Raw genomic sequence first — 23,186 nt, forward strand, 5'->3', positions numbered from 1 at the left:
GCGGCTGCGCAGACGGGGCGGGGCAGCCCTTTGTCTGAAGGTGCTGCGGGATGCCGTTCCTTCGCGCGTGAGGCTGCGGCGCTGACGGTGAGTGGGGGGCGCGTGTCGTAGCCGGCCAGGACCCTCTCCCATCACGGACACCCGAGCCGGTGCGTCCTCCACACGAATCGTGGACTCTTCCCCGCGAGCACGCACTGCCTCCTGCGTTCACGCTGGTGCCCTCCCCTCACGGACGCGCGGCGGCCTCCTCCCCAGGGCCAAGGCCGCGCCCTCTCCCCCGTTCGGGGTTCCCACCCTTCCCCTCGCCCGGCCTTGGACCCCCTCAGGCCCTCCCGCACCCCCGTCCGCCTCAGATGGCCTCGGTCCCTTCCCCGCCCCTCCCCCCTTGGGCCCCCTCAGACCGGCGTCCCTCCCACCTTGGATCCCCTCAGATCTCCGGCGTTCCTCCCCCTCGTGCCCTCCGCGCGCTTTCTACCGGGCGCCCTGCCTAGGGCCAGGATGGCCGGAGTCCTAGGGGCGCAGTCCGGACCCCCGGGCCGCTCATCTTGCCGCGCTCCTCGGGGTCTAGTGTCCCCTGGGATGGGCCCGGAAAGGGGTGGGGAGCTTCCCCAAAATATAAAAATGGAGGTTTTTCCTGTTTTATGCACATCCTGAGGAGCCCCATGAAGACCCCGGCGGCGCACCGGGAGCGCCACTTTATTTAGCTGTAAAAAGTCTTCCCGCGTCAAGACGAAAACGAGCTGCTTTCGTCTCAGCAGTTGGTCGAGTGTGCTACTTGCCGGGTGTCTTATCCTCTCCCCATTTTGCTGTGGATGCTGTCTTTTCTGTTACTGTGTCAGAGCCCTGTTTTAATGAATGAGCCCAACTCTTTGCAACACAGCAAATATTTTCCTTGTTGTTTATTGGCTTAATTTTAAAATTGAAAATAATATGCAATACTTCTTCTAATGCAGGCATGTCAGAAATATATAAAAGTCATCCCCCCCAACACTCTGCCAGTGTATGAAGAGGCAGGAACTGTGAACAGTTTCAGAATTTTTGAATGCCGTTAGAGCTCTAGGCACGCGCGCACACCCTTTTTTCTGTCATCAAAGGGAAGCTGGTGTCGTTTGACTAACACCAGGGGCGGCAGGGGGCGCTCCGCTCGTCCTCCGCCGGGTGGGTACTCGTAAATTTTTCGTAACTTGTCTTTTGGACATAGGTTTCTCTGTCCGGTGGACTCTACGAAGTGGGTAAGGGTGGGAGATTGCCATTGACATTCCCGCCCTGGACGGGGCTCTGGTCCTCTGGGCTTGACAGGTCACTGCATTCCTGCCAGGTCGACGTTTTTCGTTTATTGGTGAGATTGAAATCCCTTCATTTGTGTTTTCGCCATTTGTATTTCTTTGTGATTTGCCAGCTCATATTTTTTTCCATGTATGGTGAAAACATACTTCTCAATTTGTCTTTTGACTCTGATTATGGTGTTTGGTTCTGGTTTGGGCTTTTTCAAAATAGAAAATATAAAATTTTTAAGAGTCAAATATTTTGCCTTAAGGCATTTTGGGCTTTGTGCTGTGTTTTAAAGGGCTTTCCCCACTCCAAGACTATTTTTAAAATAAACTCTTGTTTTTCTGTGGTACTTGTAAAATGTTGGATACGTCTGGAATTTATTTTATTGTGGGGTGAGTTTGGAATCCAGCTTTTGGAATTCCTTTTTTCCCCTAAATCATAGCCATTTCTAACACCATTGATCTTCCCATTGATTTGAAAAACCACTTTTGTCATATACTAAATTGTTGCATGCCTTTAGGTCCATTTTTGGAGTCTGGTAGCTTTGATGCGCATATGATTTTGATTTATAAGCTGCAGATCTATGGATCTCTGCTTTTTGCTTTTGGTATTTTGCTTAGAACAGCCCTTCCCACATGAAATAATAAAAATATACCTGTATTTTTATTAAAGTTCTTTTTTATTGAATATAATAATTATACACATTTATGGGATACATGTGATATTTTGATACAAGGATAGCATACAATGTATAATGATCAAATCAGGTTAATTAGGATATCTGTCACCTCAGACATCATTTTTTGTATTGGAAACATTTCACATCTCTTCTTCTGGTTGTTTTGAAATATACAATAAATTATTAACTATAGTCATCTTACTGTGGTATCAAACACTGGAACTTATTCATTATATCTGACTGTATGTTTGTAGTCATTAACCCACCTCTATTCATCTCATACCTCCCCCCCATTCCCACCCTTCCCATCCTCTGGTAACCATCATTCTACCCTCTACCTCCATGAGACCAACTTTTTTAGCTCACACATATGAATGAAAACATGCGATATTTGTCTTTCTGTACCTGGCTTAGTTCAATTAACGTAATGACCTCCAGTTCCATCCCTGTTGCTGCAAATGACATAATTTCCTTATTTTTATAGTTGAATCATATTCCATTGTGTACATATACCACATTTTCTGTATCCATTTATTTGATGTACATTTCGGTTGATTCCATATCTTAGCTATTGTGAATAGTGCTGCAGTCAACATGTATGTTCAGATATCTTTTTGATATACTGACTTCCTTTCTTTTGGGTATATAACAAGCAGTGGAATTGCTGGGTCATATAGTGGATCTATTTTTAGTTTTTTTCATATGCCCGTTGGCCATACATATTGTCTTTTTTTTTCTTTTTTTTTTTTTTATTATACTTTAGGTCATATTGTCTTTTTTTGATAAATTACTCAGATCATTTACCTGTTTTTAAATCAGATTAGTTGTTTCTTTCTATTGAATTGTTTGACTCCCTTCTGCATTCTGGTTATTAATCCCTTATCGGATGGATAGTTTGTAAATATTTTCTCCCATTCTGTATGTTGTTTCTTCACTCTGCTGATTGTTTCCTTTCCTGTACAGAAGCTTTTTAGTTGATGTAATTCTGTTTGTCTAGTTTGCTTTTGTTCCTGTGCTTTTGAGGTCTTACCCAAAAAATGTTTTTCCAGATGAGTGTCCTCAAGTGTTTCCTTGATGTTTTACAGTTTTCTTTATAGGGATCCTGTGCGTTTCTAAGGTTTAATCTTGTTTCTTGTTGCTATTTGTTGAATAGATTTTTTTCCCGTCATATTTTCTGACTAGGTGTTACTGGTATATAAGAAAGCTATCAGTTTGGTTGTTTGTTTTTTGTTTTGTTTTGTTTTTTTGTTTATTTGCTTTTTGTCTTTTGAGATGGAGTCTCACGCTGTTGCCCAGGCTGGAGTGCAATGGCACGATCTTGGCTCACTGCAAACTCCACCTCCCGGGTTCAAGCAATTCTCATGCCTCAGCCTCGGGAGGAGCTGGAATTACAGGCATGTGCCACCACACCCGGCTAATTTTTGTATTTTTAGTAGAGACGGGGTTTCACCATGTCACCCAGTCTGGTCTTGAACTCCAGACTGTTGGGATCAAGCCCCCCAAAATCTGGCCATAAACTGGCCCCAAAACTGGCCATAAACAAAATCTCTGTAGCACTGTGAAATGTTCATGATGGCCATAATGCCCTCGCTGGAAGGTTGTGGTTGTGGGTTTACCGGAATGAGGGCAAGGAACACCTGGCCAGCCCAGGGCGGAAAACCCTTTAAAGGCATTCTTAAGCCACAAACAATAGCATGAGCGATCTGTGCCTTAAGGACATGCTCCTGCTACAGTTAACTAGCCCAACCTATTCCTTTAATTCGGCCCATCCCTTCGTTTCCCATAAGGGATACTTTTAGTTAAATTAATATCTATAGAAACAATGCTAATGACTGGCTTGCTGTTAATAAATACGTGGGTAAATCTCTGTTCGGGGCTCTCAGCTCTGAAGGCTGTGAGACCCCTGATTTCCCACTTCACACCTCTATATTTCTGTGTGTCTGTGTCTTTAATTACCCTAGTGCCGCTGGGTTAGGGTCTCCCCAACCCAGCTGGACTCGGCACCTAACCTCAGGTGATCCACCCACCTTGGCCTCCCAAAGTGCTGGAATTACAGGCATGAGCCACTGTGCCCGACCAGTGGATACATATTTCTGATCATTAATTCTGGAAAGGTTGCAGGTTAGGGTTAGTTTAGGTTAGTTAGGGTTAGTTTAGATTAGGTCAAGTTTAGCAGTGTTTCGCCTTGTGCTCACAGGTGGCTCAGAAGCTGCCTCTCTTCAAAGTGCTTTCACCCTAGTGGGTAGGGGCTCCTTGGTGATGAAGAGGGAGCAGTGCTTGTTAGCAGAAAGTCCAGGGAGTGAGGATGATGAGGAGCAGGAGAAGGCAGTGGCTCTGGAGGAGATCCTGGAAGCTCACCCCAGATCAGGAGACTCCAAATGTGCCTGTCCCAGTGTGTGACCATGTGCAGGGTCCTCTGGAATGACAGGTACACTGCTTTGTCACATCAAGACAGTCAGGAATTCCAAAAAGAGTGATAGGAATGTCTCACTGCGATGTGGCTTTTGATCACCTAAAAAAAACTGGAAAGCCAGTTGCTGCTAATAACATTGATCTATTGTTTTTGTTTTGGATTATTCCTTAGGGAAATTTTCAAGATTGAAATTCTTGAGTTTGAAAAATGAACTCCTCATGCTGCCACCTTTGTAAACAGTGGGTGGGAGGGATCATTGCTCAGCCAGTGCCCTGAGTGGATGTTCTTTATATTGCCCATTTGTTAGCTGTTGGCATGGCCTCAAGAGGGGGCTCCTCAAACTCCACTTCCAGTATTCTGTGGCGGTGATCTCCAGCCTGTCCCAGCCCCTGGCCCAGGAGCCTGACATCTATAGAGGACTCGTCATGAGCCTGTCTTTTAATTTTTAAAAACTGTCCACATCATCCTCCTTCCCTGCCTGAACTGTGTTCTCATGGAGCAAAGCTTGGAGTTGGACGTCAGAATCCCGCAAAGTGTGGATGAAGTGTCTTGTTAAAAGCCAGTTTCTGGCACCCCAGATAGCTCTTATGTTTTCCTGTCTTGAGTATGCAAGGTTTAGGTTGAGGTCCACGGTGTTTGCCTGGCCTGGTATCCTGTTACAGGCTTGTTCCAGGAAACTGAAACCTTTATCTGCCATAGTGTAAGTGAGGAAAAAATTTAAACTAGTTAATACCACTTTTAAAATGTATTTTGTTCATATATCTATTATATTTTTTTAATATTTATTTATTTATTTATTTATTTATTTTGAGACAGGGATTCATTCTGTTGCCCAGGGTGGAGTGTAGTGGTGCAGTTACAGCTTACTGCAGCCTTGACCTCCTGGGCTCAAGCAATCTTCCCATCTCAGCCTCCAGAGTACCTAGGTCTACAGACTAGCTAATTTTTAAAATTTTTTTATAGAGACAGGGTCTCACTATGTGGTCCAGGGTGTTCTTGAACTCCTGAACTCAAACGATTCTCCCACCTTGGCCTCCCAAAGTACTGGGATTATAGGTGTGAGTCAACATGCCCAGCCATTTTTGTTCATTTATGACCAGAATACAATCAGGCTTTGTGATAGGAATTTATTTATTTATTTATTTATTTTTTTTTTTTTTTTTTGAGACAGAGTCTTGCTCTGTCGCGTAGGTTGGAGTGCAATGGCACAATCTTGGCTCACTGCAACCTCTGCCTCCCAGGTTCAAGCTATTTTCTTGCCTCAGCCTCCTGAGTAGCTGGGATTACAGGTGCCCGCCACCATGCCTGGCTAATTTTTTGTATTTTTAGTAGAGACAGGGTTTCACTATGTTGGCCAGGCTGGTCTCGAACTCCTGACCTTGTGATCCGCCCGCCTCGGCCTCCCAAAGTGCTGGGATTACAGGTATGAGCCACTGCACCCGGCTGATTTTTTTTTAATTAGCAATATGTGATGGTCATCTTTCAATAGAGACCTGATACTGCATTTTGTGTTTATGCTTTTCTAAGACTCGCCCCAGGTGAAAGTCTTACCCTTTCACTTCTCTTTGCCACACACTTGTTGACAGCCTGGTATTGTCCTTTGGAGTTTTTCCTCTGTGTGTTAATCAAATAGATAATAACACCTTATCCAGCAGCATCCTCCTCTGAGCCAAGCCTGTTCTTAGTGCTCTCCCCTCACCAACAACATGATCTCCAGGCCTTCAGAGGAGTGTGTCATCTGGATTTATAGGTGGGGCCTCAATGCAGCTGGCCCAAGTGAGGCAGGTGAACCAGTCCTAGGTCCTTGTGACACACATACCATACATCTTTCTCTTTAGCAGGTGTGTAACTTGTATGTGGAAGGGCCAACACAGCATTTGCCTCGGCAACATCCTTGAATCTGCACCCTCACCCACATCCATTCTTATAAGGTACCCACTATCCAAGGGCCAGTCTGATTCGCCTAAATACTGCTAGGTGGCCTTCTTAAGAGTATGAGAAACTCCACTTTCCCACGCCTGCCAGTGGAAAGTGCTGACTCCGTACTTGGCTATTACAAATGGCATAAAGTGTGAGCTCATTGCTCTTCATTCATTTATTCAACAAACGGGCCGGGTGTGGTGGCTCAGGCCTGTAATCTTGACACTTTCGGAGGCCAAGGAGGGAGGATCCTTTGAGCCCAGGAGTTCAAGACCAGTCTGGGCAACATAGCAAGACCTCGTCTCTACCAAAAAAAAAAATAAGAAATTATCCAGGCATGGTGGTGTGACCTGTATTCCTAGCTACTTGGGAGGCTGGAGTGGGAGGATCACCTGAGCCCAGGAGTTGGAGGCTGCATTGAGCTGTGATTGAGCCACTGTACTCCAGCCTGGACTACAAAGTGAGACCCCGTCTCTAAGAAATTAATTAAAAGTTTTTAAAAGTACATTGCCTGGCAATTTGTAATCATTAGCCTAGAAGTAATTAAAAAAAAAAAAAAAGTCGACCACTGATTACTCTGTTGGGCCTGCTTCTTGGTCTGCTGGTGCAGGAGAAAGGGATAGGATGAGAGCTGGGTGAGGCCAAGGCTGCTGCAGTGGGTGGGGCAGAGGTCTCTAAGAGATGGATGGGGAGCACAGGCCAAGGGATAAAGGGCTGCAGGGCTCTGAGGAAAATCACAAAGTTTGGGGCAGGCCCATAGGAGCCAGTGGGGTCCTGGGAGGACCTTGGAGCAGAGGACAGTCACTGTGTTCTCACAGGAAGGTAGATGGAGGAGCTGGGCTGACAGACTGCTGGGAGCTGCTGAACATCTAGGGGTGGTTGTCATGGGGCAGGGAGGGCGAGATGGGCAACATGGTCAGGTTCTAGATGTGCTTGGAAGGTGAATTAGAAGTGTGAGAGTGAAGAAGGAAGGAGGCTTATGTACAGGTTCACAGACCAAGCTGGGGGTAGAAATGATGGTAGAGGGGGTGCTTGGTTTGGGATGTTAAGTGTCTGAGATGCTATGAGACACCCATATTGAAATGTTGAGTCAGAGGGAAGGGGGATCACCAGCTCAAGTGTACCAAAAGAGCTACAGGGCTCAACTGACTTTTCAGACTCACAGGACAACCATGCCTAGCAGCAGGTTCTTGGAAAAGCTGGCCAGCATCATCCAGCAGCCATCCAGGGAGTACTGAGGTGCATAAACACAAGATGCAGGTAGGAGGAGGAGCTAGCCTAGTCGAAAGCCTCGTGGTCATACAAGCCAGCATCTCCTGCGTCAGGAGAACTGGCTGCAAGACCTGCTAGGGAGGCCCTGAATGTACTTCCTGTGGTTGTTCATCATTGAGTCGCAGCCCAGGTGTGGCTGGACCATAGAGAGAATGACCATCCACCTCTGCAGGTTTCCAGGGGACCAGAGGTGTGCATTCACCAAAGGTCAAATTCACATGCAGGGCCAGGCGCAGTGACTCACTCCTGTAATTCCACCACTTTGGGAGGCCGAGAGGGGCAGATCACTTGAGCTCAGGGGTTCAAGACCAGCCTGGGCAACATGGTGAAACCCCGTACCTACAAAAAGTACAAAAATTAGCCGGGCATGGAGGCAGGTGCCTGTAGTCCCAGCTACTCAGGAGGCTAAGGTAGGAGGATCGCTTGACCCTGGGAGACAGAGGTTGCAGTGAGCTGAGATCATGCCACTGCACTCCAGCCTGGGTGACAGAGCAAGATTCTGTTTCAAAATAAAGAAATGGCAGATCTGTGCGCTGGTGGGTGACCCATGGAAGGGGTCATGGTGGGGCAGGAGAGAAGGCACTTCTGCCCTTGAGGGTAGGCAGATGTCAGACAGGGGGACCAGGAGCACATGAGGCCACTGTTAATGCTCACACTTGGTCTTCATCTTAATCCAAAATTGGTTATTGTTGGGCTGGGCACAGTGGCTCATACCTGTAATCCCAGCACTTTGGGAGGCCAAGGCAGGTGGATCACCTGAGGTCAGGAGTTCGAGACCAGCCTGACCAAGATGGTGAAACCCCATCTCTACTAAAAATATAAAAAAAATTAGCTGGGTGTGGTGATGGGTGCTTGTAATCCCAGCTACTTGGGGGGCTGAGGCAGGAGAATTGCTTGAACCTGGGAGGCGGGGGTTGCAGTGAGCCAAGATCATGCCATTGCATCCCAGCCTGGGCGACAGAGCAAGACTTCGTCTCAAAAAAAAAAAAAAATTGGTGGCCGGACACGGTGGCTCATGCCTGTAATCCCAGCACTTTGGGAGGCCGAGGCGGGTGGATCACCTGAGGTCGGGAGTTCGAGATCAGCCTGACCAACATGGAGAAACCCCGTCTCTACTAAAAATACAAAAAAAATTAGCTGGGCATGGTGGCGCATGCCTGTAATCCCAGCTACTTGGGAGGCTGAGACAGGAGAATCACTTGAACCCAGGAGGTGGAGGTTGCGGTGAGCCTAGATCCCGCCATTGCATTCCAGCCTGGGCAACAAGAGTGAAACTCTGTCTCAAAAAAAACAAACAAAAAAGTTGGTTATTGATGTATCCCATCTGGGTACACACAAGTTACTAAAGGAACCACTGATTTCCTGCTGAACTAAAATGTACCATTTTTGTTATCTTCCAATTTCCCACATACCTATCTGGCCTCATCTGTTCCTCTGTCGACAACTTGCTGGTTTAATTACAGTGGCTTCCTACCCACCCTTGGCTCTGATTCCTGGCAAGGCAGGCACCACCCTCTGTTCTTTCCAGTTAAATTCTTGGCTATTCTCTAGCATCCATTCTTCTTATGAATTCTCAAGTAGTTTTAGTCATTCCTTTAAAAGACTTCTGTTGGAATTCTAATTAGAGTTGCATTGCGCTAACACAGAAATGTGCTCACACACACATTTGGAGGGAATGGGCATTTTTGGAGAACAGCAGCACAGGGGAGGGTGGGGAGGGTTGAAAGTCAGTCTCTCTCCAACCGTGTTTCCCTGTCCTGTTCTTCAGAGGCAGGCAGTTAGTTTATTGTGTATCTTCCTGAAAGTTGTCTGTGCAAATATATATGTATATCTGATGTGTGTTTTTTTTGTTTTGTTTTGAGACAGAGTCTCAGCTGAGATGATCTCAGCTCACTGCAACCTCCGCCTCCTGGGTTCAACTGATTCTCCTGCCTTAGCCTCCTGAGTAGTTGGGATTACAGGCACCCGCCACCACACCCAGCTGATTTTTGTTTTTGTTTTTGTTTTGAGATGGAGTTTTGCTCTTGGCTGCCCAGGCTGGAGTGCAATGGCGTGATCTCGGCTCATCGCAACCTCCACCTCCCGAGTTCAAGCAATTCTCTTGCCTCAGCCTCCCAAGTAGCTGGGAATACAGGCATGCACCACCACACCCGGCTAATTTTGCGTTTTTAGCAGAGACGGGGTTTCCCCGTGTTGGTCATGGCTGGTCTCGAACTCCCAACCTCGGGTGATCTGCCTGCCTCGGCCTCCCAAAGTGCTGGGATTACAGGCATAAGCCACTGCACCCAGCCTGATTTTTGTATTTTTAGTAGAGACGGGGTTTCACCATGTTGGCCAGGCTGGTCTCAAACTCCTGACCTCAGGTGATGTACCTGCCTCTCCCTCCCAAAGTGCTAAGATTATAGGTATGAGCCACCGCGCCCGCCTATATCTGATGTTTTATAGACACTGGGATTATGATGTCCCTTGACTTCTGCCCCCAGCCCTGACACCTATTTTGTCACTCTTAAGCACCCTGTTTGTTGTGGTGCCCATCTGAGCCAAGCATGTGAGGGGGTTGGTTGCTTTCTTATACCACGTTTTTCTAGAGTGATCTACCACCTTTGGTCACCTGATTGGTTTCTGTATCCCTGTCACAGACTCTTCTTTTTGATGCTCCAGAAGACTGTGCACCCTATCCTGTACAGGACCAAATGTGTCAGGAAAGCTCTTGCCCCGCTCCGCCTGTTTCCCAGCCGTTTGGGTGTGTGTCAGATACCCTTGCTTACCTCGTCCTGTTACGTTCCAGCACCGGCCCCACTGCCCCAAGCATCCCCTTCTCACTTGATGACAAGTCTCCCTTCAGCTGCTCAGACCAGATCCCTAGGCCACTGTTGACTCAGTTTGTCCAGAACTGACCACTTCTCATGCCTCCCCTTCAAATACCTGGTTGAACCTGGTGCCACATTGGGGCCCTAGGGCTGCCTAAGGGTGGGGTGAAGGGAGTCTTATTGTCACCCTGGTGGCCAAGGCTTTCTTAATTGGGAGGGTGTTTGGGGAAGCAGCTTGGCCTGATGCCTGTATCCCCCACATGACTTGGGGACAGTCTGGTACTTGTGTGAGTGCCTCAGGTATAGAACACACAGAGCCTTGGTGAGCTGGTATCCTTGTGTATGGCAGGACCATGGGCCAGGACCAGGATGCAGCAAGTGCCTTGCACCTGGTGTTCAGAGAGCACAGTACTAGCTGGGCAGGCCCAGGAACTGTGTGTTCAGGGCCTGGACAGGCTCCTGAACCATAGGGTCAAAGTTCATGGGGGAGGCAAGGCAGACCAAGGCTGCAACAGTAGCAGCTCCTTGCACCTGACCTCAGTGTGCCCCTCACTGACTCTGAATGAGGCCCAGGGATCCCCTGAGGGCCCCCCAGGAAGTTAGAGTCTCAAGGCCATGCCCCTCACTTGCCCCCTCCTCTTCCTCAGCCCCACAGGCTCCTTCAATTTCCGTGATCCTCAGAGGCCCTAGGAGACCAGGTGATGGCAGCAGCCAGGCTCTTGCCAGTGCCGGCAGGACCCCAGGTAAGTTGTCCCCAATGCTTATGCAGTGCCCCCAGCCAGAGCCCTGTGGTTCCTTCCATGCCCTGTAGAGCTCCTGAGAGCAGCCAGAGCATCACAGCATCCCCTGAACTCTGCAGCCCCTTCCCATTACCCACCTCAGCTCACAGAGCCCCCCATTGCCAACTGCTCATGTCACATGTCACATGCACCCACTCCCCATCACAGAGGTCAGGATTTGATCTTACCTGCAGCAGCCCCTGTCATTCCAGGCCAAGTTGACCTTCGAGGATGTGGCTGTGCTCCTCTCCCAGGATGAATGGGATCGCCTGTGCCCTGCTCAGAGGGGCCTCTACAGAAATGTGATGATGGAAACCTATGGGAATGTAGTCTCATTGGGTAAGTCCCCTTAGCAGGCCTTGTCCATGTATCTGTGTATTGGACTGGGGTGGGGGCTTCTCAGGGTACGGGGCCTGGGACAGGCTGGTCCTGGAGGTTTGCTCTCATCACCTCTCTGGGTGCTCAGCTCCAGCAGAAGGTCAGTCCTGTCCATTTTCATGTCCCCACAAGTGGCTTGGGGAGGGGGCTCTGTAAATGTTGTATAAACAAAGACTTCCTTCCCCACGAGCAGGACTTCCAGGATCCAAGCCTGACATAATCTCCCAGCTGGAGCGAGGGGAAGATCCCTGGGTCCTGGACAGAAAGGGGGCTAAGAAGAGCCAGGGCCTGTGGAGTGACTACTCAGGTGAGTGAGGAGAGCTGGCCCCTCCCTCACTGAGGGCTAAACAGGTCCTGAGCAAAGCTGTGGACCTAGTTCATACTGAGCTGCTGACTGGAGTGGCTTCCACCTGGGGTAAAACCTTATCTGGCCTTATCTGGCAAAGGAGTCTATGGACTGGGGGTTGCTGAATCAGGTGGCAGCCCATGGCCGGAAGTGAGCATAGCAGTGAATTTCAACAAGCTGATGTGCAGAGCCATGTAGAGGAAGTTAGGGCATGGCGGCAGTGATTCTGTACCTGACCAGAGGGACTGGTTAGCCAGATTTGGTCCTAATAGGACATTCAGGTTTTGAGAGTTACCTGATGATTTAGATAATAACAGAGCATCCTAAATATGGAAAGGAAGTGTCTCAACCTGACACTTAAGGTGAAGTGCTGAAAGCACACTGTTTCATCTCAAGGACAAGACAAAGGAGCCCGCCGTCCCCATGTCCATATAATGTTGTACTGGGCATCCCATGTATAAAATACCAGCCGGGCGTGGTGGCTCAAGCCTGTAATCCCAGCACTTTGGGAGACCGAGGCCAGCGGATCACGAGGTCAGGAGATCGAGACCATCCTGGCTAACACGGTGAAACCCTGTCTCTACTAAAAATACAAAAAATTAGCCAGGCGTGGTGGCGGGCACCTGTAGTCCCAGCTACTCGGGAGGCTGAGGCCTGTAGTCCCAGCTATTCCCGGGTTCATGGCGTGAACCTGGGAGGCAGAGGTTGCAGTGAGCCGAGATCGCTCCACTGCACTCCAGCCTGGAGGACAGAGCGTGAGACTGTCTCAAAAAATAAAAATAAAAATAAGGCAAAACCAAAGCTATAAGAATTGGAAAAAAAAAAGCATTGTTTGCAGTTTATGTGATTGTCAACCTGGAAAATGATTGATTAAAATTCACAAGGGAAATTACCAGTTTTGCTGGATACAATTTTTTTTTTTTTTTTTTTTTTTGAGACAGTCTTGCTCTGTCGCCCAGGCTGGAATGCAGTGGCACAAGTCTTGGCTCATTGCAAGCTCTGCCGTCCGGGTTCAAGCAATTCTTATGCCTCAGCTTCTCAAATAGCTGGGATTACAGGTCCACGCCCCCATGCCCAGCTATAATTTTTCTATTTTTAGTAGAGACAGGTTTCACCATGTTGGCCAGGCTAGTCTCAAACTCCTGACCTCTAGTGATCCACCTGCCTCAGCCTCCCAAAGTGCTGGTATTACAGGCATGAGCCACTGCACCTGGCCAGAAATGTTTTATTTGTATTTGTCAGCAACCAGCAAAGGTGTAATATTTTAAAAGATAACATTTATAATAGCATCAGGAATATAAAGTGTCCAAGAATTAATCTAACAAAAGATGTACAAGACCTTTAGATGGAGAAAATTATAAAAGGAAAGATGGTGCATAGATCCAACCCTGAAGTTCATGTTTGTGGTTGCTTAAGGCAAAGAACCTCTGACTTCCGTAAGGTGACGTCTGAGTCTTAGGAAAACCTCAGTCAGCCTGTCCTGCCATAATGTGCCCCACTTGGGGATAGTAGGGACAGTTTGGGCAACACCTCCGTTGGCTGATCAGCTTCAGCATTTCAGATGTGGTGGTTTTCCCCTTGAAAGCTCCTCCTTATTTCTAAAGTAGCTTTATGTGGATAGGGGCACCAGGTATTACAGTCTATCTCTTACTGGCCTGCAAAATCAGATATCCTCAGAGGAACAAGGTACATGCCAGCCTTAGAGGAATTTAATTTTCTAGTGAGTATACAAGAAGACACATCATCATGTCTTGGAAATCTTGCATAGAACTTCTGCTTACTGACTGCAGCCGTAGGAGGCAAGAAAACACAGGAGGGCGTTTTGCCGCCACTGCCAAACCAGTCCTGGGCTCCCTTGTGTCCAGCTATGTACTCGCCTGATGGAGAGCTTAAACTCTTTGAGTGCCCTTTGAATTTGACACCACAGAGACTGTGAAATTCTCTGGGAGCATGGCTGGTTGGAGATGAGAAGTTTTTTCATGGAAGCACCTGGTCACCTCACCTCTAGCACAGGCCACAGAGGACAATGGGACTGAGTTTTAGATTACTGATGTGCGTAGAAGCAGAAGCCACCTGCCACAACCTGGATCACTGCCACTGGCATCAGAGCAAGTGAGGAGTAGAATATGCCTTTGTCTTGTCCTGGCAGTTCCTCAGGATGGATAAGTGTGTGCACCTGCCCAGCCCCGCCCCTGCTGTTTATAACTCAGTAAATTACATGTTGTAATAGCAACGAAAGGATTTTCCACTCTTTTTTTTTTTTTTTTTTTTTTTTTTTGAGAGACAGAGTCTCGCCCTGTCCCCCAGGCTGGAGTGCAGTGGTGCGATCTCGGCTCACTGCAACCTCTTGTCTCCAAGGTTCAAGCAATTCTCCTGCCTCAGCTTCCCTAGTAGTGGAGACTACAGGCATGCACCACCACGCCCAGCTAATTTTTGTATTTTTTAGTAGAGATGGGGTTTCACTATATGTTGGCCAGACTGGTCTCAAACTTCTGACCTCAAGTGATCCACTCACCTTGGCCTCCCAAAGTGCTGGGATTACAGACGTGAGCCACCATGCCCGGCCAGGATTTTCCACTCTTGAAGGGAGTATTTTGTTGTCACTTCAACTCGCTGTTTTTTTTCCAGACAACCTCAAATATGACCACACTACAGCCTGTACACAACAAGACAGTTTATCTTGTCCATGGGGTAAGTGTATGCCTGATCTTTTTAATTCAGTACAATCTCTGAAGGTGTTAATACTAATGTTTTACAAGAATGTAGAGGCTACTCAGGGTGCTATGAAGCGTGTTAAACAACTCACACAATTGCTACAAAACACCAGGGCGGGGCTTTTTGTGTTTTTAATTTTTAAAACATTTTTCCTTTTCTTGTGAGCCGTAGTAGGCCTAGAGAGATTGCTGGGTTTTTATAATTAAACATTTATTTCAGTGAAATAACTTTGTTTCCTTTTATTTGTTCTGTCATGCTTAAAACATACTTCCCTACTTTACACTTAACAACTGAAACCATTATTCTAAAAGCAAGTGACTCTTGGCTGAAGTCCAGCTTCTGCACAGTATGGATGCAAGGTACAGGCAAGTTTGGCCTTCACAGCAACTTGAGTCTGTCTCACAAACAGTCATATGATGCTTTCGTGCCATGGATGATTGAGCGAGTAATCTCTTATGCAGTTAGTTTAGTGTGTGTGTGTGTTTTCTTTTTTTCAGGCTGGAGTGCAGTGTAGAGACAGGGTCTTGCTATGTTGCCCAAGCTGGTCTCAAACTCCTGGGCTCAAGCAATCCTCCTGCCTCAGCCTCCCAACATGCTGGGATTACCAGCATGAGCCACTGTGCCTGGCCTGTGTTTTTATTATTAAAGACATCTTGTCCATCTTGTTACCCTGGCATCAGGTCAGAAGCCGCCCATTCAGGAAACTTTGTTTTTTTTTTTTTTAGACAGGCTCTCACTCTGTTGCCCAGGCTGGAGTGCAGTGGCATAATCATGGCTCACCAGTCTCAACCTCCTGGGCTCAAGCAATCCTCCCACTACAGCTTCCCGCGAGTAGCTATAACCACAGGTGTACACCACCATGCCCAGCTAATTTTTGTAGAGACGGGGTTTCACCATGTTGCGCAAGCTGGTCTCGAACTCCTGGCCTCAAGTGATCCTCCCGCCTTGCCCTCCCAAAGTGCTGGGATTACGGACATGAGCCACCACACCTGGTGAAACTTCAGACAATAGAAATAATACTTTTCAGGGTAAATGAGTAACTATTTCTTTAGCCTATAGGCTTTTATTCCGTGAAGATGAGGCTTATACATTAAAAAAATAGAAAGAACTAAGACTTCTAACAGTTTAAAAAACACATAGCCAGCCTAGGCAAGACACTGAGACCCCACACTACAAAATAAAATTAAAAATTAGCCAGACATGATGATGCATTCCTGTAATCCCAGCCACACGGAGGCTGAGACGGGAGGATTCCTTGAGCCCAGGAGGTTGAGGTTGCAGTAAGCCATGATCACACCACTGCACTCCAGCCTGGGTGATAGAGTGAGACCCTGTCTCAAAAAAAACCCACATAGAGTAACTTTCTAAAATGAGATATCTTAAAAATTGTATTAAACTGGGCCGGGGGCAGTGGCTCATGCCTGTAATCTCAGCACTTTGGGAGGCCAAGGCGGATGGACCACCTGAGGTCAGGAGTTTGAAACCAGGCTGGCCAACATGGTGAAACCCCATCTTTACTAAAAATACAAAAAATTATCTGGGCATGGTGGCACATGCCTATAATCCCAGCTACTTGGAGGCTGAGGCAGGAGAATCGCTTGAACCTGAGAGGCAGAGGTTGCAGTGAGCTGAGATCGTGCCATTGCACTCCAGCCTGGGCAACAAGAACGAAACTCTGTCTCAAAAAAATTGTATTAAACCAAAGACAGTGAATTTAAATTTTTTTCATTAAAAAAACTGTTAAATTCTCACTGTTTCAATTTGTCAATACACTTAATAAATAAATTCCTCTGAATAGAATAAAAAGACGCAGAAATACCCAAAAAGAAAAGTAGGCACAAATTTCTGTGTAGATTAGGAAAGCCAAAGGTCCAATAAATAAGAAAACTGCTCAGCCTCATTATTCATCAGTAAAGTGGAAATCAAAACCACTGTGACATGATGTTACACCTTCAGAATGGAAAAAATGGAAAGATCTGACAATATAACGTGGGTGAGGATGTAGGGCAGCTAATAGGGATGTAAATTCACATAGCCACTTTGGAAAAGTTTGGCATTATCCAATGAAATTGAAAACATGATCACATTCTGAGAGAATGGAGGTAAAAAACTGGAAAAAAAAATTGAAAACATGAATTCCTATGTTCACCACTTCCCACTCTTGCATATGTATACAGCAAGGACATTTGTGTGTAAGCACCAGGAAACATAGGAGAATCTTCACAGAAGCATGCTTCATGATTTAAAAACACATTCGAAAAGAATTCAGGACCGGGCGCCGTGGCTCATGCCTGTAATCCCAGCACTTTGGGAGGGCGAGGTGGGTAGATCACGAAGTCAGGAGTTTGAGGCCATCCTGGCCAACGTGGTGAAACCCCGTCTCTACTGAAGATACAAAAAAGTTAGCCAGCCACTGGGGAGGCTGAGGCAGGAGAATCACTTCAACCCGGGAGGCAGAGGTTGCAGTGAGCCGAGCTCGTGCCATTGCACTCCAGCCTGGGCGACAGGGTAAGACTTCGTCTCAAAAAAAAGAATTATGTTCATAAACAGAATAGACATAAATAAACTATGGCATTTTAACTTAGTGGAATATACTGCAGTGAAAATGATTAACTGCTGTACAACAACATGATGGATCTCAAAAACATAATGCTGACGGGAAAACAAGTTCCAGAAGACTGTGCTCCATGAAATTATAGAAGGCTCAGAAACACGCATAACTAAATAAAATAAAATAATGTTGAGAGCCAGGCACAATGGCTCACGCCTGTAATCCCAGCACTTTGGGAGGCCGAGGTGGGTGAATCACTTGAAGTCAAGAGTTCAAGACCAGTCTGGCTAACACGATAAAACCCCATCTCTACTAAAAATACAAAAATTAGCCAGGCATGATGGTGTGCGTCTGTAATCCCAGTTACTCAGGAGGCTCAGACATGAGAATCGCTTGAACCCGGGAGGTGGGGGTTGCAGTGAACCAAGGTTGCACCACTGCACTCCAGCCTGGATAACAAAGCAAGGCTCTTTCTCAAAAAAAAAAAGAGAGATTATTTTCCACAAAGAGGTGACAGCACCATCACCCCTACCTCATGTACAAGTCTGTTGGCCCCCAGATGGCACCCCCCGACTTGCTCACAATAGCTCACACCTCTCCCTGCCTGGCCAAGTGCCGCTGTTTGCCCCACAGGGCACCCACATTGTGTGGGCCTGCATTTCAGCTCTGTCCACATGAGGACCCCTGGGAGGGCAGGGCCCAGTCACCACTGGGCTGTTTCCCTGCTGTTCTGTGTACTCCACACAGGGGTGTGACCTCAAACTGGAGTTTACACCTTTCTCTTAAACCTCGCCTTGGCACACTCCTGTTTGGTAACATTATCTTCTGATTTCTAGTTGTTTGACACAGTTATGGTGGTTCTGTTCTTCTCTAGCTCACACCGACATGTGCATTGAGGGATTTTGCACCTTCGTCAGCAAGGCCAGTTTCAGGGTTGCACTAGCTCTTCAGTTTTGAGTAGTGTTAACATTTTCATTTTGGATTTGTTCTTTCAGAATGTGAAACCAAGGGAGAGAGTCAAAATACAGACTTGAGTCCGAAGCCATTAATTTCAGAGCAAACAGTGATTCTGGGGAAAACACCCTTGGGGAGGATTGATCAAGAAAATAATGAAACAAAGCGAAGCTTCTGTCTGAGTCCAAACTCTGTTGACCACCATGAAGTTCAGGTCTTAAGCCAAAGCATGCCACTCACTCCGCACCAGGCAGTGCCTAGTGGAGAGAGGCCCTACATGTGTGTTGAGTGTGGGAAGTGCTTTGGCCGGAGTTCCCACCTCCTTCAGCATCAGCGTATCCACACGGGAGAGAAGCCCTATGTGTGCAGTGTATGTGGGAAGGCCTTCAGCCAGAGCTCAGTCCTTAGTAAACACAGGAGAATTCACACAGGTGAGAAGCCCTATGAGTGTAATGAGTGTGGAAAAGCCTTTAGAGTGAGCTCAGATCTTGCTCAGCATCACAAGATACATACAGGAGAGAAGCCTCACGAATGTCTTGAGTGTCGGAAAGCCTTCACTCAACTCTCACATCTCATTCAGCACCAGCGGATCCACACGGGAGAAAGGCCGTATGTGTGTCCGTTGTGTGGGAAAGCCTTCAACCATAGCACTGTTCTGCGGAGCCACCAGAGGGTACACACCGGGGAGAAGCCTCACAGGTGCAATGAGTGTGGGAAAACCTTCAGTGTGAAGAGGACACTGCTGCAGCACCAGAGGATCCACACCGGGGAGAAGCCCTACACGTGCAGCGAGTGTGGGAAGGCCTTCAGCGACCGCTCAGTCCTCATTCAGCACCACAACGTGCACACCGGGGAGAAGCCCTATGAGTGCAGTGAGTGTGGGAAGACTTTCAGCCACCGCTCCACACTGATGAATCACGAGCGGATCCACACTGAGGAAAAGCCCTATGCATGCTATGAATGTGGGAAGGCCTTCGTTCAGCACTCACACCTGATCCAGCACCAGAGAGTCCACACTGGGGAGAAGCCCTATGTGTGTGGTGAATGTGGGCACGCCTTCAGTGCACGCCGGTCTTTGATCCAGCATGAGAGAATCCACACAGGTGAAAAGCCCTTCCAGTGCACAGAATGTGGCAAAGCCTTCAGCCTGAAAGCAACTCTGATTGTGCACCTGAGGACCCACACGGGCGAGAAGCCCTATGAGTGCAATAGCTGTGGGAAGGCCTTCAGCCAGTACTCAGTGCTCATCCAGCACCAGCGGATCCACACAGGTGAGAAGCCCTACGAGTGCGGGGAGTGTGGGCGTGCCTTCAACCAGCATGGCCACCTAATCCAGCACCAGAAAGTGCACAGAAAGTTGTGACCCATGGCTGACACAAGAATCCATTCTCACAGAAACTGCATGTGGAACCACAAGCAGCCTTCAGCCCAAGAGAAGTCTCTGTTAACTCTATAGGAAGCCTTTCTTTGGCGATTCAGTGTCACAAAATAACTCCAGAAAGAAGCATTTAGCATGCTGTTTCTGTGGAAAAACTTCAGAGACTACCTGTTTTATTTTCCTCAACATCTTGAAGTTATATTGGAGAGTAATCATACAATTGTAGAGAATTTTGGTAAAAACAGCCATAATTCTTTCTTTGACATTAGTTTATTTGAACTAAGGGAATTTAAGGCATAAGAATGATTATCCCAATAAAATCTTACATTCCAAATAAAGTTCTTTTTCTAAGAACATTACATGCCCTTCCTAAATATCAATTAACCATACTAATTATTGCACTTAAAATTTGAAAGTTGGACTATTTTCAGTATTCTCTTAAAACACTATTGTATGGATAAAGTGATATAAAAAGATATTTTCATCAAGTATCATGTAAAATGGATGGAAATCCTAAGTGTGGAAACACCTGTTTTGTATGAAACAAGGAAAAAGTCTAAAGATATATTAGTGAGAAATTACATAAATTTAAAAAACTTGTGTGTGTGTGTGTGTGTGGAGACAGTCTTGCTCTGTTGCCCAAGCTGGAGTGCAGTGGCATGATCTTGGCTCACTGCAGTCTCTGCCTACCCCCCCAGGTTCAAGCTTTTCTTGTGCCTCAGCCTCCCAAATAACTAGGATTGTAGATATGCGCCACCACACCTGGCTAATTTTTGTATTTTTAGTAGAGACGGAGTTTCACCGTGTTGGCCAGGCTGGTCTCGAACTCCTGGCCTCAAGTGATCCTCCCACCTTGGCTTCTGAAAGTATTGGGATTACAGGCGTGAGGCACCACGCCTGGCCTAGAAAACACTTTATCTGGAGCCTTTAACTTTATTCAAGATCAGAAAGGATATCCTAACTTTTTAGTAAAAATTCAACTCAAAACTGGGTATTTTCCTCAAAACCTGCCCTTATGACCTGCAGATCCTGTGCCCCAGAAACCATGGGATGTCTCAATTCCTATGCAGGCAAAGGAGGGGAGCTTCACACTCAGCAGACCTCATAGCTGTTACACCAAGTGGGTACCTCTTTACATCTATGGTATTTCCCCCCAAAAAATGCTGAAAATACTGTTCTTTGGTAGATATATTTAAAACATACATTTCTCAAATTCAGAAAGCTCTTTTTTACTATCTCTAATATTTCTATTCCTATATTTGAAGGATTTTTTTTTTTCATTTTTTTACTCCTGGTTCAAGAGTCTAGTATCCATTGCCATATTACTATGATGAAGATGAATCTAGTTTATTCATAATTAAAAATTTGTATTCAGAATTATTTGTTCTGTTTTAAGGATACTTTTTTTTTTTTTTTTTGAGACAAAGTCTTGCTCTTGTTCCCCAGGCTGGAGTGCAGTGGCACAATCTTGGCTCACTGCAACCTCCGCCTCCCAGGTTCAAGCGATTCTCCTGCCTCCGCCTCCCGAGTAGCTGGAATTACAGGCACCTGCTACCAAGCCCTACTAATTTTCGTATTTTTAGTAAAGATGAGGTTTCACCATGTTGGCCAGGCTGGTCTCGAACTCCTGACCTCAGGTGATCCGCCCGCCTCGGCCTCCCAAAGTGCTGGGATTACAGGCATGTGCCACTGCACCCAGCCAAGGACACAGTTCTTGAAACCGAATCAGAACCATTTCTAGTAGCAGCCAGCTGCAAACGAAACAAATGTATGAGATTCAAGCCACTTGAAATTCTCAACATGTTAAGTGCCTGAGATAGAGAAGGGCTGTCTTCACCCCAGGCCCCCGCCCCCAACATTTGTCAGCTTAGTGGGGAGGAAATAGGCACTAGGATATTGATCCTTTTTTGTTTGTTTGTTTTAAAGACGTTCTTACTCTGTCACCAGGTTGGAGTGCAGTGGTGCCATCATGGCTCACCACTGCCTCAAACTCCTGGGCTGAAGCAGTCCTCCCACCTCACCTTCCCAAAAGGTTAGGATTACAGGCATGAGCTGCTGTGCCCATCCAGGCATTGACCCTAAGTCCACAGCAAAACACCACGATGTAGACAAGAGCTTGTTCCCCCTTCTATGTACAGACACTGACAACAGTGAGGTATTAACTCCAGAGAGGAACTGGTAACTGATTTGTTAACTTGAGAAAGGAGCTGACATCACTGGTGTTTTACTTCAGAGCAACTGAAACCACTGAAGTGAAATTCCAGAGGAACTAATACTGAGGTGTTACTTCAGAGGGACTGAGATCACTGAAGTGAAACCTCAGATAGCTCAGATAACCGAGGTGTTAACTTTAGAGGTGTTGCCATTCTGTGAGGTGTTGTTTCAGATAGATGAAATAACTAAGGTGTTACTTCAGAGAGGACAAGAGCTTAACTGTTTCTTTGGAGAAGAGCTGAGATCACTGAGGTGTCACTTCAGAAAGAAAGTGAGACAATTTGTGTTACTTCAGAGGATCTGAGTACACTGAGGTGTTTCATCAGAGAGGAGGTGAGATCACTGGGTGTGACTTCTGAAAGGAACTGACATCACTAATGGGTACTGCAGAGTAGCTCTGACCACTGAGGTTTACTTCAGAGGAGCTGAAATAACGGAAATGGGATCACTAAGGTATTACTTTAGAGATTAGATCATTGAGGTAATTCTTCAGAGAAGCTGAGATCACAGAGATGTTTCTTCAGAGAAGCTGAAATCACTAAAGTGAAACTCTAGAAGAATGGAGGTCACTGAGTGCTATTTCATAAAGGAAGTGAAATCACTATATTTTACCATCCGTAAGAGATGTACATGCTGGAAAGAGATGAGAATGCTGAGATGTTACTTAGGAGCTGAGATCACTGAGGTTCTGCTTCAGAGAAAAGCTGATACCAATGAGATGTTACTTAAGGGAGGAGCTGAGGTTACTGAGGTATTATTCAGGACCAAGAAGTTATCCCTCAGGTGTTAGAAGCTGAGATCACAGAGATGTTACTTAAGAGAGGCTGAGACTGCTGATGTGATTCTTCAGAAAGGAAATGAGATCACTAAGCTGTTAACTTTAGAAAGGAGATGAAATAACTGAGTTGTTCACTGGAGTTGAGATCACACAGGTGTTAACTTCAGAGGTGGCTGAAATCACTAAGGTGATTCTTCAGAGAAAGATTGAGATCACTAGGGGTGATGCTTTAGAAAGAGGTTACTTTAGGGAAAAGCTATGATCACTGAGAGGTTACTTCAGAATGGAGCTGAGATCACTGAGGTAACAATCCAAAGAGGAACTGTGATTACTGAGGTGTTACTTCAAAGCCAAGAGATCACTCAGGTACCTAGATGAGATCACTGAGATGAAAGTCCAGAAACCTGAGATCACCTCAATATTAATTGAGAGAAAATGAGAACACTGTGGTGCTATCTTAAATCTTCTATGAAGGGAAGCTGCCAACCCGTTAGCTGAGTCCACAGCTGGCATGTGACTCAGTGGCAGCTGCTCAGTGCCCACTACTATTCAGGCCCCAATTTCTAATCATTAAAGACAAAGTCATATTCCAATTAAGATGAGAATAATTAAATTCAATATACAGGAACATTTGTTTAGAAAGACTGTGTATCACAGGACAACGTAAGTTACACAGTACAAGTTATTCTGGATTCCAATAACCTAGGGTTTTCAGGGAAATCCTTCC

General features: G+C 46.5%; 1 protein-coding gene across 5 annotated transcripts; it reads left to right on the forward strand.

Annotated features, from left to right (window-relative positions):
• The first annotated feature begins 24 nt into the window (after window positions 1–24).
• On the forward strand, window positions 25–20,876 carry ZNF250 (zinc finger protein 250). Of its 5 annotated transcripts, XM_030804687.1 has the most exons (7): window positions 25–87; window positions 11,014–11,109; window positions 11,343–11,484; window positions 11,717–11,830; window positions 14,498–14,560; window positions 18,131–19,360; window positions 20,494–20,876. In XM_030804687.1, the coding sequence occupies exons 2-7, from the start codon at window positions 11,068–11,070 to the stop codon at window positions 20,661–20,663; spliced, it is 1,761 nt and encodes a 586-aa protein (XP_030660547.1). In that variant the 5' UTR covers window positions 25–87; window positions 11,014–11,067; the 3' UTR covers window positions 20,664–20,876. The 5 variants fall into 5 exon arrangements, with proteins under 5 accessions (XP_030660547.1, XP_012363066.1, XP_003281218.1 ...); XM_012507612.2 differs by lacking the exon at window positions 20,494–20,876 and having other exon boundaries at window positions 18,131–20,057; XM_003281170.3 differs by lacking the exon at window positions 20,494–20,876 and having other exon boundaries at window positions 11,358–11,484; window positions 18,131–20,057.
• The last annotated feature ends 2,310 nt before the right edge of the window (window positions 20,877–23,186 follow it).

The sequence above is a fragment of the Nomascus leucogenys genome, chromosome 23 (assembly GCF_006542625.1).
Source record: "Nomascus leucogenys isolate Asia chromosome 23, Asia_NLE_v1, whole genome shotgun sequence".
Lineage (NCBI taxonomy): Eukaryota > Metazoa > Chordata > Mammalia > Primates > Hylobatidae > Nomascus > Nomascus leucogenys.